We start from the raw sequence: 21,251 nt of genomic DNA on the forward strand, positions 1-21,251 counted from the left end.
TAGCAGCACGCATAGAAAGTATGTGTGTAATTCGACTTATAAAATTTTGTTATATTGCCGTCGTCCGGGTTCTCGTGTTCGTGATCCGGCGTGGTTCCTAGCGGGAAGGTTGGATTTTTAATGAAAGTGTATCCGGGAGGGCGCCAGGCTAGCTCTGTGTCTAACCAAGAGTTGGGTCATTGGGTGCGAATGCCCCTGCGTGGCCCGCTAGGACAGTCGGCGGTGGTCGTGGTTGGAGGGGTCCCTGGCTATTGACACGTTACGGGCCCTGCACAGCATAACACACTGATTCCTGACTGGGTTAGGGAAGTTCACATAATAGCATACACGGATTCGGTTTTGCACTGTCGTATACTCGTCGCGCACGGAGTGTGCGGAGTGGACGTTTAATTGAATCGAACAGTTACACTTGCAGTTTACAGTTACACGATGAGAATTGAATTTCCCTACAAAAATTACACTAAATTGACACTGGGCGCTCTGATGCGCCGTCACTAATCTTAAATCCTCACGCCAGTCGAGGTTGAGGGGGAGGTCGATTGGAGGCGGCCAATCCAGAAAATTGCAAAACTGCGATACCAGGGTCCACCTGTGTGAACCGCGGCTCACTATTAAATTTATTACAAGTCTTTACGTCGTTGTTGCCGGTGCCTGTGCACTCGGCGATTATCCAAAAGTCATTGGTGGCGGGAGTCGGCCCGTGTCATATGCTTCACTGCCCCGCATAATGCTTTGTGCGGGGAGTTTATGTTTAAGCGGCTGGGTTAGGCCCTACACCGTAAAAAGGACCGGGTGCGCACTGGGAGTTTAAGTACGAAAAGGATTTGAAGAATGACTATAATTACCAGTAGTGAATTTCAGTGGAGACAAAAGATGAGGACTTCCCGTGGGACGCACGTCCACCCCAGTCCGTGAGTCGCTCGGTACTGGCGTCTGGCCTTGGCGCGAGGGGTGGTCTCAGCGTTCTCTCGTACCAAGGTTTCTAAAGTTCCATTATTCGGAAATTATTAAATTAACAAGAGATTGAAAGTGGCTCTAAATTCATACATTAAATAATAAAGATTAGCTTAATTTGCAGATACTCTCTAAGAATTAGTTTTAACAAGTTTACATTAATTAAGTTTGAATAATACGAGTCACACTGGAGACTGTTCATCACTTGTTGACTGCTCCAGTGACGAGTTATACACAAAAAATGGGTAAGTCATAATTATATTACACAATACTCTAATTAATTTAGGCTGAAGGCCTATAACGTAAATTCACACGTGAGTGACCCGGGCACTCCTACGTTGCACTTCCCTTGGACGGGGTTTTTAATAAAAAGTAACGTTACCATTAAATTGTGTTGATTTATAATGAACTGGGGTCGAGCCGGCTGGTTAATTAGGACATGGTCTTTGATTCTACCTGTTGCTCCGGTGTTTGTCTGACTCGGGTGGGCCATGGCTAGGGGTGTGTTCCGTTAGCGGAGTCGGATACTGGTGGTTGCAGGTCGGGCTTTGGGGTGGCCTTCGGTCAGACGACGTCAATATGAAAAACGAATATTTTATTTATCAATTATTTTTCATGCTCGGAAATATTTTAAAGAATTATATTTTGATTTAATGTCCGAGATTCATTTATAAGTTTATTGGCAACATGAACAACATGGGACACATGAAATTGCTTGTTACTGAGGTTAGATGTTTACACATCATTGGCGAGTACTGTAATCCTCATTCACATTTTTTTTGGAGTGAAACTCCTTTGCTGAGGTGGCTTCAAGTTTTGAGCATTACAATAATTCCGATCTCACGAGGGAAATAGTTAGTTATTTGGTGGGGGAATCAGGGGAGGAGGGGAACAGTTACGAACAGGGTTGGGGAACAAGGATAGGAAGGAAATAGTTAGAAACATGTTGGGTGAACCAGTAGAGAAGATGGCAGGGAAGAAGTAGAAATAATGCAGCATACTTGTACATTTGTAATCTTCAACACCTGTATACTTGCCTTCTTTAATACTTGCACACTTGCATACTTGCACACTCGTGTAAATTCATACATTCATACGAGCATATTTGCATGCTTACACACTTTCATGCTTAAACGATTGTAGAATTATACATTTGCATACTTGCACACTCGCATCCTTTACTCTTGCATACATGCATACTTGCACACTATACTGTATCCACACTTACATACTTGCAAACTTGAATACTTACACACTTGCATAATTTTACATTTGCTTACTTGCACACTTTCATACTTGCACAATTGTGTACTTGTACACTTACACACTTGCATACTTACACACTTTCACACTTACATGCTTGCACTCTGGCAAACTTTATATTTGCACACCTGCATACTTCACAAAAACATAATTTAGCGTTCGCATACTTCAATATATATTTTTTGATCTAAAAATTTAGACAGAGAGAATCGTGTTTCCTTTACCTAATAATATAATAAGCACGAAGTTTAACTTCATTCACTCATAGACTCGTTACACACATTTTTTGTCCTGTTTTTACACAATGGTATAGGATACTTAAATATATTTAACAGAATGAATATCACGAAATTCTTACAGTGTTTACTGTTCTGCTGTCCAGTAGGTTATATTCTTTAACGAGTGACAAATAATACTGGCTATTGTATTTTAATTCTAAATGTTCTATCAAATATTTAAAATCGGAAAGTGGTCTTTCATTACTCCATGGAGCAAGTTTTCTGCAGAGTTTGCTCTACTTCTAGCATGTCTGAAATCAAGTGAAAGTTGATTTGTAAATTGTGAATTGACAAACAAATGTCAAACAAATAATTACGCATGTGCTAAAATGTGTAACTATAGTAGTTTCAAATATGTGTAATGTTGTCGTCCAGAGTAAAAATCTTCAAGTTATTCTTGGAAATTGAAACTGGGTCGAGCAAGAATCCCCCTTCAATCTGTTTGTGTTAGACATTGGAATGTAAACATGGCGACATTATGCTGTGTTTATAAACGTAATGTTACAGCCCGATGAGAGACTCTGTCAAATCTGTTGCAAAATGCATTCATTCATCTCAGGTAAAGCTGTACTGTGTGTGTATACGTTCAAAGTGTAGTCATTAGAGACTGGTATGACGTACCGTTGTGGCCATGGAAACAGGTTGGCCAGGTGAATTGTTGTAGCAGTGATAGGATTGTTTGTGTCGTTAGAAGGCTTAACGTAGAGTGTATTTGTTTTCTTTTTTTTTCAGCCAATGCGCTGGGGAAGCGATGAACTTGTTCCGGGCCCTTATTCCGTGTGCATTGCAGCGAAGCTGTTGGGCCGAAGATGAGCGCATGACTCGAAGGATGGGAGCTTCTGTCTCCAGTCCTTCGGTAGACCTGCAGGGACAGTTTGGCTCCAACGGCGTCCGCTACTCCGTAGGGTACCAGCACTCCGGCATGCTGCTCTCGCACACAGGAGAGCAGTTGCCAGTGGTTGTCAGGTGTGTGAACACGTCCCTGTGTTATGGGTCATACCGGATTTTTTTCTCTCAAAAAAACTTGTTTGTTTTGAGCATGATTATCTTTTATAGTTTCCTTAAGCTCGAGTCACAATGCCACGACAAACACGAAAGGCTGATTTCTGTAGTTTGTCAACCCATGTCATACAGAATACCATGAGCCTGAACTTTATTGATTAAAAGTTCTTTTCTGAACTTGTCCATTATTTGATTAAATCTTCACCAATCTGCAATAACAACATTGACCATAAAAATGACAATATCCATTTATGTAAACAAATGAAAGCAAGCTTCAAATATTAAAGTGTACCTACACGTAAATACAAATTTTATTTTTCATCATAAAGATATCCGAAGTAGGTAAATATTTTTGAAGTTTAGTTCTGTAGGGTTTTAATTCCCATTTACATTTTGCTTTCTGTATGGCAGCATGATACAACAAAATTTTAAAGAGAATCTATTCCTTGCAGGCTGTCAGGGCACGTATTTTGTCGGGGTAACTACTTGGCGATAATGGCAACCTTTTATCTCATTAGCTACTGAGCGTGTCTGGCCCCGTCATGGCATTGTAACTCCAGCGTTAGCCTTTCACTTAAGTTATGATTACCTGGATTTTAATGAATTTATACTATTTTAAATGTATTTGACTTAATCTATACAACCATTCTATTAAGTTATGATCAACTAGATCTGGAAACATGTAACTTTCTCAAAAAACACTTAACCAGTCCAAATCAACATATGCCATACATTTAATCACATTTTTTTTTAAAATAATTTTTTGTTTGAGGTCTTCTGCATTTTATATTTAGCTTACTGTCATACTGCTACTAGCATATTGCTGATGTGAGTAAACTACTTAGCTCGCGTGAATGTAAATGAAGTCGTACTACTGCACTGCTATCTGTAGCGGACGGCGTGAACCAAAGTTGATAGAGATAAAGGGAATTATAGTTAAATGAATTTTAACAATATGGGCGAAATTTTAATAAAATTTCTTGTCTAAAATAAGCTACAAAGCCGGGTTTACTATTCCTCTAAGTCTTTTGGCTGTTATCGGAACCGTTTCAGTATGAAGTTTAACTTTTCGCTCTGCAATTCAAATGAGTCAGCAGTCAACGTAGCTGCTCCGGATGTGAATTCTAGCGGTGGGTTGGAAACTACTTGTGATTACATCAAGAAAAGTAGTTGAAAACATAATTTTCTTATATTTATTCTGCTCAGGGTTATTTAAAAAAGTTATATGTTAAATTTTGTGTCCCAGTTTTGTATTATAAGTTTATTTGCAACATGAGAACACATGAATTTGCTAGTTACCGAGGTTATATTTTTCATATCACTGGCCCACATTTTTTATTTGCATACGTATAAAACATCTTTTTGTCATATCAACCCGTAAAGTATGTCACACCTCAGACCACCTCGGCTAGCTCAAAATTCAGTTTGAAGTGGACGCACATAAAATAAATTATTTCAAAATAAATTATTTGGGCGCAGAAAATTATGTAAGATCCAGAAAAAAGTTACTGTTGATGTTTTCGTTACTGCAATCCAGCCATTCCATACTGAAGTCAACCTTATAGCCATTTAAGAAAAAATTAATAAATGTTTTTTAATTAATTGTTGCAGTAGAGAAAAGTACAAACAGGTGAGGTCTGAAATGATTTTTAAATTAAATGACATATTTTCAATTTTTTATGACTTTAAAGTGGGCATCAGGTAATTGATCAGAAGTAATTTTCTGAATTGCAAGTTGAGAGTGCTGTAACTCAAATAAAACACTGATTATTATCAGCTGACCTATTGGAGGGAAACTGTCTACTTTTGTTCTTTTTATGTGCACTGTTTGTTTAAGAAGAAAAATATTACTGTTTCACAAGAATTAAGACTGTACCTAGTGGATGTTACTCAGTGTCCCGCCCGTAATAAAAAAGGTAAGGAAGTTTTTGTTCTGAGTAAGAGTGAAGTGATATGAAGTTGCAATTTAAAATCCAAGCCTGTTCATGTATAGAGGCAAAGGCATGCAACACTATTTAGCTTTTTCTACTGAATTCTAAAAGTGTCCTGTCCGTAACAAATGTTAGATACTTACATATTTGAAGTGTGTTGATGCACTGGAATATATTTTATTGTTGTTATACTTTAGTATATTAGTTGGCTTTGTATTGCATATTTATTCATCAATTTGTTTACATGTTATATAGTATCAAAACTATCTTTTAATTTTCCAGTATACAGTCATAATATGGAAGAGAGAAACCTGAAGAACAAGGAGAAAACCAGAGTAAGAGTTAGGAAGTTCCAAGAAAAAACTGAAGCAGAATATAGAAGCCTGGAACATTGCAAAGAAGAAAGACGCAAAGCGTAAAAGAGAAGCTTGTGCTGAGGAGAAGAGAATCCTAAAAGCAAATATTTCAACTCCAGCAGGTAAAAAGGCAACTGAATTAAAAAGGTGCAAAGAAGCCGAAAGGAAGAGAATATACAGATTAAATCAGAAACTGAAAAAGTTAGATTCAAATATAAATGGTCAAGTCCATATGGTTATTCTTCATGTAAACAAACACAAGGAAAAGCATTTCGAAGAGTAGAAAAGATTTCCCTGATAGCCCTAGCAAAAAAGTAGCTTTGTTAAATGGATTTGTGCCAGATTGTGCAAAACCTGTCAGTTCATTTTCAATTGACAAAAAAGGAGCTACAGCTTTATCTAAAATGTAATAAAAGAAAAAGTACAAGCTTTTTATACAAGAGAGACATCAGTCTAATATCTCCTGGCAAAATAAATTTTGAAATTATTAAGAATGAAAGTACTGGTGTAAGAGAGAAACTCAGAAGAGAAATATGATTATGACTGTTGAAGTTTATACATGAAAATTCGAACATGAAAATTAAAATAAGTATTATGAATTAAAACCAAAGAATTTTTAGTTAAGTACTAAAATGCCTCATGATGTATGTGTCTGCAAGCATTATGCTAATTTCAATTTTCTTGTTGATTCGTTAAGCAAATGCACTAAAAGTTTTCCTAGTAATGGTAAAGAGCTCCTGAAAAAACTCTGCTGTGATATAACCAATGAAGAGTGTATGACTGACAGCTGCTATGAGTGTATTAGAAATATTTCAACCCTCTTGCCAATCAGTTGTGATGTATGGAAGCAATGGGTTGATGTCGATGGTCACCCTAAACTTGCTGCATTTGATGGTATAGTTGAAGAAGCAATTAGAAAGCTTGAAGGAAAATTATCATCATTTAAAGTCCATTTTTTTGTAAAGTCAATTCAAAGACCAACACTTTGAGCAAAAAAAAAAGTTACAGCTGGTCAAGCAATTCTACAAATAAACTTTGTAGAAAATTATTCACTAGTCGCACAAGATGAGATCCAAAGTGCACTTTGGAGCTCAACAAGCAACATTATTTACTTGTGTGGCTTGGATGACAAATGGTACACAATGTTTTACAGTAATAAATGATGATATATATCCCATGATAAATGCTGTGTATGGCTCTTTCTAAAAGAAATCATACACTATTTAAAAGAACAATATGGCATTGAAAAGTTTCAAATTTTCTGATGACTGTGTTGGTCAATTCAAAAATAAATTTACCACGGCAAACTTATGCCATATTGAACAAGATTTTGGCGTTACAGGTGAGTGGCGTTTCTTTGCAACATCACAGGAAAAAGAGCTGTTGGTGGATGGAACAGAGTAAAGTCTAGGCAGGTGGTTGTTTCAACAGCTGAAGAATTTTATAACTGCTGCATTAATCTCTGTAAACCAAAATGAATTAAGATAATGTTTCTGGATTCTACATCAGTTACCAAACACCGAGACTTCCTGGCTAAGAGATGGGAAAATGTAGTTCCTGTACCACAAATACAATCAGAGCACTATTTCCGTGCAGTAAACCAGCGTCATATTGTCGCTGGAAGTATTGCTAGATCTGAATTTTATGCACGTGAAATATGGCTGGATTGTGAAAGTGATACTGATTTACAAATTTCATTTCATGAACCTGTACATGAGAAGTCTGAATGCAGAAGAAGATTACATTATGAGGATGTTTATTCTGATTTTGATGAAAGTATTATCCTAAAAGGTGCAAATAAGAGTGATATAGAAGGAGGGAAATACTTTTTAATTGAGCATACAGGCGAAGGCAAGTTGAAGAAGCATAGATATGCTTGCATTACTCAAAGTTGTGTACAAAATGACAATGTGGAAGTGATTTATATGAAGGAAGTTGTGTCTACCAAAGAACAACTTTTTAAAGGACAATTCAACAATATTTGTGGTGAATATCACTGAAATACTGGTGGTGCTTCTAAACCAGAATTAAAAGAAATGAATAGAATTTTGAATCAGTTTAAAAAATAAAGTGCATTTGTAATTTAATAATGAATGTGTTTGAGTAATGTTTTCTATTTCTAATTATTTCTAATTATTTCAGACTATATTTTCTAATGTTAGATTTACATAAGTATAAAAATAATATTATATTTCCTGTATTTCAGCTTTGCATTAATCAAGTTCTTTATAATAAAAAAATAAAATACCTTCAGAGTATTATTCTTTAATCCAAAATTCCCATCCGTAACATACCACGTTTTCTCCATCTATCAATTAAATAGTTAATATCATTGTAAGTTTTTGTGAAAAATTCTGAAACATAATAGATTTATCCAAGGAATAAATTACCACAAAATCATCCATTAACTTCTATCATTAATCTCAGAAATTTTCCTTTAAACTGTGGGTTACTTTTACTAGTTCTCAATTGTGTCATAACCATAAAAAAGTATTAATTAGTGCTTAACACATTAAAAAATAAACAAACAATCATAGTTTTCAAAGAGAATGATTTACAAGTCTTAAGTAAATGTACCTACAATTAAACATATTTGATAAATTAATTGTTAATTAATTGAATTTGTAAATAGATAAAAGAATAAACGAAAATTATTTGTCCGTAACAATGGAATGACTGAATAATGCCTCTCGGGCACAAAATTGATTTTAACATATTTTTATTGATACTGGAAAATTCACAGTCATTATGGCCACCAGTTTGCGACCACAAAAACAAGTACAGGTAAAATTTACAACCGCGTAGCACGTAGCCTCTGCACTTTGAAAATAAGCAAGTTAACTCGCAGGTACCGAAGGTTGAACATTGACGGATAGTTCATAGTTAAGTCTCGTGGATATCTACTAACGTTATGAGGCTGAAGGACCATGCAACAATGGCACAATCATTGGGACATTCCTATGGGCAAACACCTGGGAACTATGGTCAAAATCAAGTTAAAAGTTCTGGAAGATGAAAAAAAAAAAAAAAGGTTGGTTGATAACAAGGGTAGTGCTCGGACCACAGCCACTAAATTCTCTATACTCACATAATTATCATATTCCGTGAGCTCTCGCCCGACCACGACCTACACGGTACCTCGTCCAGAGAAAGACTAACTTGGCTAGCCCGCAACTGCGTAACACTCCACGGTAGAAATGCAGTTACGAGCTCTCATCACCTTATCAGAAAATTACACCGAAAACAACCAATCATGGCACATGGCAATGCTTTCAGACAAAGAATCATTTAGAGGAAAAAAAACTACAAAGGAAATTTACGTTATTGTTCTTATTTAAGAACAAAATAAAACAATCACTACTTAAAAATTACTTTAAATCCCACAAAAAAGTAAGTATACAAACAGGTTAAAGAAGACCTAGCAGCTTCTTCCCTGCAAAGTACGCAAATCATCAGAATAACTTGAAAAGCATGAAATAAAGAAAATAATGATTTTAAAGTGTAGAGCAAAAACAGAAAACTTTCTGAAAAGAAATAAAATGATTTTATTTAAATAATATCTGCAAACCTAACCAATGTACTGAACGTGATGGGACAAGAAACTAAATTGATAACTAAACCATTTAACCAGGGGGAGGGCATTAATTAGCTTTGGTTGTTACAAGTTAACACATATTATTGTGACTTCACAACTGGGACATTTTTCAGTCTTCTAAGCTACTGATACATTACTTTTTGCATCTAATAAACCTCCACAACATTACATGTAGTAATCATACCTCCATTTTGCGTACAGTACAGGCATTGTGTAGAGGTTTGAAGACACCTTATTAGTAGTTGGACAAAATTCTTTACATCTAAAATATTTTCAAAAACCACATGAGTTGACCTCAAGATTGAAAATTTTTAAACATGACAAGCACATTTATTTTTAATCTAACGGTAATGCATGTTAAATACTTTAGATATAGCTGCACACACATGTTATGCTGTTAAAGCTGGACTCTACATACATACCTGGAATATTAAGCATGCAGAGCCTTGTTATATTAGTGTTCTATTCAGAGGTAAAATATGCAATTTCACATTGAATAGAGAGCAGTATGTCTTTTTCCTGTCCTTCCGTGACGTTACACATTATAATTTTTATAAATTAATTCTACATATATTAAAAAGCAAACCTGAAGTCAAACCATTCCTATCAACTCACATTTTCTTGCAAAATGTTTTCCTATCTAACATTTATAATACTCAGGAAATTATTGTGATTGCATTGTTAACATGCCATCCTTCCGTGACAAAAAAAAAAATACTGTGGCCTGACCCGTAAGTGATACATATGCACCACCAACTGACTTACAATCGCATCAGCCACCACCAACCTTAGCACTTTACATGGCCCTATGCCAGGCTTCGTTGTGGGGGCTGTGTTCCGTTTCGGTAATTATTGGTACTTCTAGGTCTCAAGCGTGGAAGTACTGTTGCGTATGTATCTAGTTCATGTGCTCCACATCTCAGATGTGGGAGATAACTTAAACCACCTCTCCAATTGCAGACTGCCGATAACGTATGTCATCTCGAGATCACTTCATTTTAATACCCAGTACGCTGGAGCGAACCCTTGGCTCCTGCGTCGCACGGGCTAGTTCACGGGACAGCACTATGTACCACATGTAATATAATCAGCATAGAACCAAAGTTTGTTTTCAAAATCAATCAAGGCGTCTCAAATGGCAAACATCTTGAGGGGGGGGGGGGGGCTTTGTATAAATTCACCCACTGCTTTTTAGCTACGTTGGCCAAGAACTCTCCTCCTGAACATCTCATTCTCTGAACACCCACTTCCAGTATTTCTTCTGTAGAGGCAGCCTGGGTGAAGACAATACTAGCAGCACAAATCTGCATTTTACAATATTAAATTAATTCAAATGTAACGTAACATAACCTATATTTATGGTTGCTGTTACGTACACATCAATAAAACAATGTATCAAACAGTTTCCATAATTATTAAATGACCACCCTTAACTACTATCAAAATAAAAACTCGCACAGAGTTAACATGAAGCTAATGAGGAACTCGTGCGAATACACCACTCAAACTGTAAATCTTTTGCAAATTACTAAAATCTCATTATCTTGCACTCCGATCTCTACCAACCACCCTAATGATTATTAGAACATATTTGAAGAAGAACATATTTGAATGTAATTTTTTTTACCCAGAAACTACTAATTTACATAACTACCTATAAAATTTTCTACAGTATGATCATAAATCATTGTCTCACACTGGGTTTGCATACAAAAATATGCCTTTATAAAAATATCAAAGAGCAAAAATTTGGTATGAAAGAATGAAAAGATCTCAGTTTTGTTACAGAAATGGGAAAGTTGCCAAACAGAACTATTTCATATCATTACTAAGAAAAGAATAGCAAAATTGATTTGAGTCCCACTAAATTTTGGACTTTTTAAAGACCCAAGTAATTGCATTATTTTATAAATTTCCATATTAAAGAAATTACACAAGATAAGTTACATAACAGAGCTGGTTGCCCGATTATGTGTAATTGATACAATATACGGCTCCAAAAATGATTACAGTAAAATCATTAACAAATTAACTGTTGAATAAAATATGGTATACAAATTCATAAGAAAAATGTAAATTTCTAAAACTTTGTTAATCAATCTGATGGGAGAACTTACTGACTAAGAAAGATTCAACACAATATTGAATAAAAGGTAATGCAGTTTGCTAGCGCAAAATCCAATGTCATTAAGCAAACAATAAAAGATTTTGTTTTGAAATACAATCATCTCCAATAGGGTTCAGAACCAGGAAATCAAGGTCCTGAAAGTACCAGAAATTCCTGTATAGTAAAAGAACCAGGAATTTAAAATCAATTCCCGGCTTTTCCAGTACTTCAGGGACTAGACATCGACAGCATAAAATTTATTTTTATTGCATGCTAAGGTTACTATCATTTTATATTCTCCTCTGGCGAGGCGATCATGCGGGGGGTGAGGGGAGTGAGTGTCGCTCCTCAGTCGGTAGTCGGTGTCCGGACTGCTGTGTGCTGCAGCCTGTGGTTGTCAGCCAGTACTCTTTAAATAACCATCAGTTTTCATTTCAGTTTGTTACGAAAAGAAGAAATTTTATTTTAAGTTAAAAATTTTGTGGTTTTGAATGTGTTATAATGATTATTTGCACAAATAAACCTTACAGCTAATGATTTTATTAATTTAACTTCCTTAGCCATTTTCTATACATAGTAGACTTATTAATTTTTTTCAGACTAATTTGAAAGTCTTTTGTAGAGTTATTCATGGATTTATTGAAATCCAGATTATTAAGTGCTTACAGTTGAATTTTTGCTTTGATAATTGCTAAGTGTAGGTGTATATATTTATGTACCTCCATGAAATTTTTATATATACATTTATATCTATTTTTAGAACATTTACTGTGGCTATCTAATGTGTCTTGCTACACCTTAATCATTATTTGATTTGTCTGGTTTTTATTTTTGAAGAATGCTACCGTTCAGAATTTTCTTGTGTGGAAGCATGGTTAATTTCTTATACATCTGAACTGTTGCACTATTTTTACTATGGATTAAATTTTTTAAATGTTATTTTAAATTAGCTTGTGAGAAAAGAACACATATCTAATTAACCTAAGCACACACTATTTTAACGTATCAGTCTGTACTCTTTAATCTCACTGCTGGTAGTAAATTAAACATTGGTGAAAATTGATTCTTCACAAGATCAACAGCATCTATTAAATGGAATATTACTTAAAAATGATAAATTTTGTTAAAAATAAATATATCTAGAATATTGGTGAAAGTATTGCAATTTCACACATTTAGTCATCTTTCTAGTACTGTAAGAATCTATATTTCAAGAAACAATAATAGTAGAAGCTTTCAGATCGCCTAGGTCTTATAAATTTGCGTGATCACATTTTTCCCACCTCTGCTGTGGAAATGAAACAAAAATTTCTGCTGTTATTTGAATAAACTTAAGAAAATATGTAAAGTAAAGTATATACATGACCTTTCTGTGATTGGAAAGTGTGCAAATGATAATTATTTCTTAGTGTATTCAGTATTAAAAAGTGAACATGTTAACAACAAATGTTGATATTCAAATATTATAAGGATTTCAGTTTAATTTTGATCCAATACCCACTGTGTGTGTGATACATTATGTATGAACAAAAAAAATTTGGTTGTCTGTAAAGTCGGTTTACGGACGATAGTTTAACGTGACAACGTCATAACAAAAACATTGATGAAATGATTGATCCAGAAGAAAAGGAAATATATTCGGCCTGAGACTGAGCCGTAATAGGTTTTTGCAACCAAACCATTTAGGCATTAAAAATATTATATTCTTTGAGGAAGAATTTTTTTTAAATTTTTCTATCTTTTGTATGATAAAATCTACCTCTACATACTTTTATGAATAAAATTGAATCATTTTTATTGAATTATCACTATTTTGTATGGATACGAAGGAGTTAAATGAAATGTACAATTTAATTAATAAATTTACTTTTATTTGCATTCATTATTCAAATATATTTATTACTTTCGAAATGTTACGTGCGCCGTATTTATTTTTACAAGTTCAAAAAAAAAAATTTCGCACCTGCCGGGATTCGAACCGACAACCTTACGATTAGAAAATAGCATTGCTGACCGCTCAGCCACGAGGCCATATTTGATAATTGATAGTTTCAGATGTTATATAAACCTTTATAAAAATTTTGTTCACGGTAGGGGAATAATATTATTTCGTTTTAATAACTCGATTTTATAACGAATACGCATCCCAAATACACCAAACTTATTTATAAGGTGTTACAATATTTTTTAAAACATTGTGCAAAAGATCCCGGTTGTAATTTGAATTATTATGTGTAACTGTAAAACACCATTGTTGGTTCAAAACGTATTTGAATATTCAATATTACTTTTAAATAACTGTACCGATTGTGCTGAAAATCGGTGGACGATCGTTAAATTACATAATATTAATAATTCAAACGACGAAAATATGATTGAAAAGTCAAATCGATGGTCGTTCCAATCGAGTGGAAGAGAGATGCCACGCATGCGTACAATGAGCATGAAGAGAGATGCCACGCATGCGTACAATGAGCAAACAGGAACATCCGTAGTGGGACATCCGTAGTGGGACACTTTTTCGTGCTTGCAGCCGGCGTTCATCGATTTATTAGACGTCATGTCAAAAGTGGTTCACATTTAGATTAGTTTTTAACTTATATGTGGAAACTGTTAAATTTTTACATTCTAAAGCGTACTAACAATATTTTGTACACAAGTTGATCATTTATTAGACTTTTCCATCAAACGTACAGTGGAATCTCATTACAAAATTTCTTTATCTAAAGGTTTTTTCACTTTAAGGTATAGATTTTCATACCCTTACAAGATGGTTTACATTTAAGGAGTTACGGTTCAGCATAAAATACTTTCATTATTAAAAACTAAAACTGTGTTTTAGGGTCTTTGTAATGAAATTTCTTTGTATTAGGAGTGTTCCACCCCCCCCCCCCCCCCCCAAAGTGGATTCTTGGCTGGCTGTTGTCCCACTAGGTAATTTTATGCTAGTGACAGTTTGTTTCAGCTGTCTCGGTAGGTATGTCTAATGCAGATTCATATGTTAATATGTTAATGTGTTTAGTCTGTTTAACAGTGTTAACATACATTACCTGCAATATGGAGTGAGTTGGCTCAGTGTTAAGACGGTGGACTTTCATGCCAGAGGATTCTGGTTAACATCCTGGTCTGGTCACTCTAAATTGTTTTTATATGGTTTCCTGAAACACTCAGGACAAATGCTGAAATGGTTTCTTACCAAAGACAGTGACTGATTTCTTCTCCAATAAGCCTGATATATGTGTAGTCATGTGTTATATAATGACCTTGATGTCAACAAGACATTTAAAACGAAAAAAATATATATATATGTTATCTCCTGTCGGAAAATTCTAGATTCAGGAAGGTAGATATCACATGTGATTTGCAGTTCTCAAGTTGTTTGAGCAGTTTTAATTACTATTTTTTTTATTTCATGCTTCAATAACAAAACAAAATATAGTCTTGGGTCTTGCACCAATGAATGTTCTCTATAACTACACTTACCTTTTCACCTTAACTTTTGTCGATATTTATACGTAACCTCACACCATATCCATAGTCTTACTGCCAACAATCTCACACCTTCCTTACATTTCTCACTGAAGAACACTAACACCATTTCTGTGCTGCTTGACCATCCACATTCAAAGGCACAGTGTGATTTCTGTAAGTGGACATGACATGGGTGTGTGGACGGAACTCTGTACACACCAGTAGACGGTAATGCCGGAGGCATGATTTCACATCTGCACAGTAGAAGCACCTGAAAACCAGGCATCCAAATATGCTTACACAACGTGTATCACTGCCTCTGCAACCAGCGTTTCCTGGTCTTCTGCAAAGATCAGAATTGTGTTATGCATGCAGTGTCCCGTGTATTAAGAGGTTACAAAAATTGGAGATTTATTTTTATAGTAATTTTTTTATTTAGTTTTTCATGGGTTGTTATGTCTCAGGCTGTTCTCAATTGGAATGTATTGTCCTATGTTTTCTACACATCATTTGTTTTCCTTGTGTTTAGCGTCTCTTCTCATCCATGCAAAGCTGTGGTGTAAGTGCAAGGGAGACGATGAGAGTTGTTGAGTCATGGACTGGGTGTGTGTGTCAGGGAGAGGAAGAAAAAGGCGACGGGCTTCGCAACGCTGCGCAAGAAGCTGATCCGGCGGCGGCGGTCGTCGAAGACGTGCGACCACGGGCGCGTGCTGCGGGAGTTCGTGTCGGACTGGAGTGCCGCGGAGGTGGCGGCCCTGCTGGAGGAGTACGAGGCGCTCGCCGCGCTCAAGGACCTCTCCGTGCAGGCGGAGCTGGCACGGCCGCCTGCCGCCACCTACAAGCAGGACCTGTCCACGCTGTACGACTTCAAGCACTGCACGGACTGCGACCTGGTGTTCCGTGGCGTCTGCTTCCCGGTGCACCGTGCCATCCTGTCCGCGCGCTGCCCCTACTTCCGCGACCTGCTGGCGGGCTGCCCCGGCTACGGGGCGCGCATCTGCCTCGAGCTGCGCACCCCGGGCGTCGACGTGCAGGTAGCCCTGGTGGAGCACCGTGACGTGTTCGGTGTGTTCCTCGTTGCTACCATTTGAACACGTAATCTCATTCCTAGTGATTGCACGCCGTGACCTGGGACCATCTGAATGTAAAAGTCACTACACAGTGGCCCGCGCGGAGATTATAAGCCCCCGTTCTGGTGATGGCAGTCACACATAATTTTAAAACTTGAGACAACTTATTTTAAAAAAAAAATTACCATGTTATACCTTTGGGTAGTTTGAGGGAATGCTAGTAGCTTTGAAATGTGTTGATTTTAAGAGTCCACGTGAGGGATATATCATGTAATTTTTAATGAGTGTGATTGATGGTATTGAAATTGTCAATAGCTCATGATTTTATTAGGGAGACCTTCATACCTCTATAAGTGAAACAAAGTTTGTTGTGTTGAACGTGGGAACACCTATACGCCAGACTGCAGTGACGTGTGGGATGCTGGCCAGATGTTCTCGGCCCTGCTGCGCTACCTGTACACGGGCGACATCTGCACGCACGAGGGCGGCGTGGACCGGGGGCTGCTGAGGCGGCTGGGGGAGGAGTTCGGCACGCCGGGCCCCCTGGAGCACGACCTGCGCTACCTGCTGGAGACGGGCGACTACGCCGACGCCGCGCTCGTCTTCACGTCCGACGGCGGCGACTACCAGCGGCCCGACTCGGGCTCCTCCGAGTACGGCTTCCGCCCCAAGCTGGAGCTGCCGTGCCACAAGGCCATTCTCAGCGCCCGCTCCCCCTTCTTCCGCAACCTCATCCAGCGCCGCACCAGGTGACCGTGGTTCGCAGTGGCGATAGCTTAGGGGAATTTACTTTCTTTGAATTGCAGTATTGAAAACATTGTGTTTATGGTTCACACAAAATTGTAATGCTTCCGTTAGAATAAATAGTAACCATATTAGTAGTTTAAAAAGAAATGAGAGGTTTTTCTGGGCAGCGTAATATTCAAATGACAAAAAATAAATTTTTACTAGAAAAAATTTGTCTAGTTTATTTAAAGTAGGGTATAAAGCTGATGTTCAGAGTATCGTATTGGTCCGAAAATAGGCCGACCTTTTTTGTCAGTTTTGTCAAGCTTGAAATCTAGACTCTGCCTATAATGGGGCACTAGCCAAAATAGTATAATTAATCACATACATTTCAAGGAGAATCACTTATGGCATAAAAATGTTATCAGATATACAATTCATTGACCTAAAATTACGCCGTACTTACGTGGAATTAGTAATTTTTCCAACTTAGAAATTTAGTAAACACACTTAACCCCAATAACGTATCTGTATCATATTTTAAGTTAAGTACACAGATGTGGTCACTTGTAGCACATAGCTTTTAAAAGCTCAGTCTGGTTATTTTTGAACTGTATTTAACAGGCTGCGGTAATTTTATTTGCTTGTAAAATGTGGTATTTACAGTAAACAGTTAGTAAAAACAGCAATTTTGCCGTACGGTTATTTACCGTAGTATGCTTTATTTACTCTTCTACCACAGGAAAAACAAAATGGGACCAGTGTTGGCAACTTGTAGTTACGACACGAATAAACAAATACCGGTACATACCAACAGTAACAAGAACAATAAAACCTATTTGCAATATTGACTGTTTTATGGTTATAAAACCTATTTGCAATATTGACTGTTTTATGGTTGATTCATACACGTTTTACATGAAACCATTTTGAGTTTTTTACGTCAAAATTAAACGTAACGGTAAATGTTTTTACGTCACAATTTCTATGAACTTAGAAAATGTAGCCATTGCCATATAAAATGTTGGCACCACTACAAAAGAATGTGAAGATAAAGGGTAGCCTAAGATGTACATCAGGTTCTGTCCCTGCCCGAACACGCCCGAATATTTACCTTCGGCCAACCTCGGGTTTATTTATATACAGGGCTAGATTTTAAGGAATATTTTAACCTGCCCAACGGACAGGTGTAATCAAAAATTTGCCTGTCCGCCACCCAATTTGTTTTACCCAAATAAAAAAAAATTTCAAAGTCGCTGAAAAAGTGAGAAAAAAGGATTTTTGCTATATTTTGCACCTATTTTTATCACACACTTAACATCCTTATTTAATCATCATTTTCAGACGAATCACTGTCTGAGTCACCTGCTGTTTTCTTGCCCAGGACTCTTTCGATTACCTCTTCTTTGCCGCCGATAAGGAGGCTGAAAGGGTCGACGTTTTCTCTGAACATTATGATACCAGAGATTTATTGCTGGTGCTGGATCAAACTCACTTTCAGAAGGTGACTGTATTTGAACACGAATGAGGGCAGACAGTGTATCATCATTTAGACAGTTTCGCCAGTCTGTCTTTATAGACTTCATGAGCGAGAACCCTCGCTCACAATCTGCAGTGTGAGCTGGCAGGGATAGCACAAGATCAATGAGAGAGTGTACATTTTCATACTCAGTGTGGTATTTGAGATTGATATCACTCCAATTTGCTTTGGTTACTGGATTATACAGCTGGTAAACTGTGGTCTTTAGACTTGTCCATTACAACTCAATCATTTCACACTTTACTACATTATTCACAAGGGAGGGAGAAAATAAGTGTATCAACCTAACGATGCAAGTGTCACCAAACACTGGCTGAATGCTTGTAGGCCACGTTTTAAAACTACACAAATTTGTAGCAGTCAGTAATTCACAGAGTCCAGTTTTCTTATCTCCAAGGCGAGATTCTAAATTTTCAACAATTGCATTTATAACAGCTGTTTTCTTGGGTGTCTGCAAAGGAGCTCCTTTCAACTGCTTAGCTTCATCTTCAATTAATTTGTTGCATGCACAGAGATGAAAGCCATCTTTGTCACAGAGCTTCTGCAACATGGTGATAGTATCACACAGTGACTTTTGTGTTTCTGCTACAGTCAAATAAGGATGTTGCAAAAGTTGTGAAAAGTAACTCAAAATGGAGGTTACATCGCAAAAGAAGTGAATATACTGAAAAAATTCCAAATTGTTCAGTGCATCTTCAATAAATTTGCATGAACCAGCAGTTGATGCATTACATGTTGATTCCTGGCGTAAATTTTCTGCAGTGAGGTTAAGTGCAGGAACAATCTTGAGCACATTTGACAAGGCTCGTTTTGTGTGAGAAACCCAACGAGTGCCTCCAACTCTGGTAGGTACGCAGAACTTGATTCTCAGAGTTTCACAATATTTTTTCAAGATCGCTCGGTGCACTGGACTGTGGTGGGAATGCATATAATTTCTTCAAGAAATTTTCCACTTTGAAATTCAATGGTGTTTCAGAAAGTGCAGCCTTCAATGCGAGTTCAAGACGGTGTGCTAGACAATGTATAGCAACCAAATTAGGCTGAATTGATTGCTTCAATTTGGTACTAACCCCGTTATGCAATCCTTGCATCACTGCTGCACCATCACTTGCAAAGCCTACCAAATGCAGCTTTAAATCTGAAATGGTGAACCCACAATACTCATTTAAAACACACAATATGCAGTCATAAATCAGGGCTGCATTGGACCTTTCTACATGTTTAACACCTACAAACTTACAATGTATTACCCCTTTAACAGCAAACCTTACATAAACAATAACCTGTTCTTGTACAGCACTGTCTGTAGACTCATCAACATTACTGAAATATATGGTGCACTTCTTAAGTTATTTTCCAATTCCTGGCGTTCTATTTCTGCAATGGAACCCAGAAATTCTTTGCACTTCTTGTCAGTGCGGTAAGTATTACCAACATCCAGGCCTTTCTTTGTGTCAAGTATACACTGCCAAACAAAGTCTGTGAAAGGTCGCCCATGTTTAGCCAGGGCATGAGACGTACGAAACAGTATTTCCAGTTTAGTGAAAACATCCTTTTGAATACTTTGTAAGGTCATCTCTGCTTTGGATTGTCCAGGTTTTGTCAGTATTGCATCTTCCATATCTTGAGACTTGTTGTGGGCACTGCTTGTAGCATGCAACGTTAGGTTTTCCTTGCGAAAACGTGAGCAGCCCGTAACAAAAACTGATTCAGATGATTTTGAATGCGTTTCGCAGACTTTGCAAAACATTTGTTTTGTTTCTGTGTCGTAACGAAGCCAAAGAAACTCGGAACACCAAGTTGTTAAAAAGGTACGGGACCGACGATTTTGTCATATTTAACATTATATTCTGACTTGTCCTCGTCCGTTTTTCTTTTCTTTTCTGTTGGTTTTGAAGCACCAGTAATGAATTTCCACATTGTGTAACGCAGTTAATTAAATACTTAAACAATCGCCATGACAAGATAAACTGTAAAAGATTACCGTGTCCTCTGTAAACAAGTAATGTTTATTTTTTGATGCAACAGTTGACAGGCGAATTTTCAAGCAGTCACAGTCACTGCGGCCACTGTCAGCTGCATCTGGAGTACGCCGTGAAATGTTAACCACGCGAAAACGCTTTTCTGTTAACAAACTATGTTAAAGTAGAGCAAGGAATTAGTAAAGTCGCGATTTATAAAGACAATAAATTTAAAAAATTATATTTTGAAAGTATACAACGGTAAATTACGTAATTGTTAGCTGCACTGCAACGAAATTAATATTAAAACATGGCAACAAAAACAAACATCATCGGTGTGAGACGTTTTGCATCTCTAGCATACGAATACGACTATGTTACGTGAATCATGACGTGAACGTAAAATTTTAAGAATTATGATTCAGAAGATTTCAGCACGGTTTGTACATAACCTACTTTTTTTTTCCCGCGGTATACAATAGCCAGAGTCGTCCGTCACAAAAGAGCAGCCATTATTGTTTATTTATAGATACACTATTGTCAAAGATGTTTTATTTGCGGTCGCGGTCGCATAAATGTTATTAATCACCTCTGCTGCATTAGTGCGTGCGAATAACCTTGGCGTCACAAGTTGCACCTGACCACCGGACAGTTGCTTTTTTTATTTTGCCTGCCCGGACGAGATTTTGCCTGTCCCGGGCAGGCGGACAGGCGCTAAAATCGAGCCCTGTTTATATATATTTATATTTCTCTGTTTATTTTAATGTCACTATACTAACCTAACTAACCGTCCATAGTGTTTTAAAGTGTTTTAATGTAGCTAACCTAACTGACCACTTTTAATATTTGAATTCATTTTTCCTGCGCAAAAATAAAACAAATCCCGAGGTTGGCCGAAGTTGAATATTCGGGCGTGTTCGGGCAGGGTCAGAACTTGATGTACATCTTAGGCTTCCCGAAGATAAACGGAAATATGAACTCTCAAATATATTTGTCA

At 37.0% G+C, this 21,251-nt stretch overlaps 1 protein-coding gene across 4 annotated transcripts in view; it reads left to right on the forward strand.

Moving 5' to 3' along the window:
- Positions 1-2,714: 2,714 nt before the first annotated feature.
- LOC134541646 (BTB/POZ domain-containing protein 7) overlaps positions 2,715-21,251 on the forward strand; it is a 102,388-nt gene continuing 83,851 nt past the window's right edge. For all 4 annotated transcript variants that reach the window (XM_063385225.1, XM_063385224.1, XM_063385226.1 and 1 more), the window contains exons 1-4: positions 2,715-3,054; positions 3,228-3,461; positions 15,574-15,991; positions 16,457-16,776. In XM_063385225.1, the coding sequence (XP_063241295.1) occupies positions 3,247-3,461; positions 15,574-15,991; positions 16,457-16,776 (953 nt within the window). In that variant the 5' untranslated portion in view covers positions 2,715-3,054; positions 3,228-3,246. The remainder of the gene's footprint in view (positions 3,055-3,227; positions 3,462-15,573; positions 15,992-16,456; positions 16,777-21,251) is intronic.

This window comes from Bacillus rossius, assembly GCF_032445375.1.
Source record: "Bacillus rossius redtenbacheri isolate Brsri chromosome 4 unlocalized genomic scaffold, Brsri_v3 Brsri_v3_scf4_1, whole genome shotgun sequence".
Lineage (NCBI taxonomy): Eukaryota > Metazoa > Arthropoda > Insecta > Phasmatodea > Bacillidae > Bacillus > Bacillus rossius.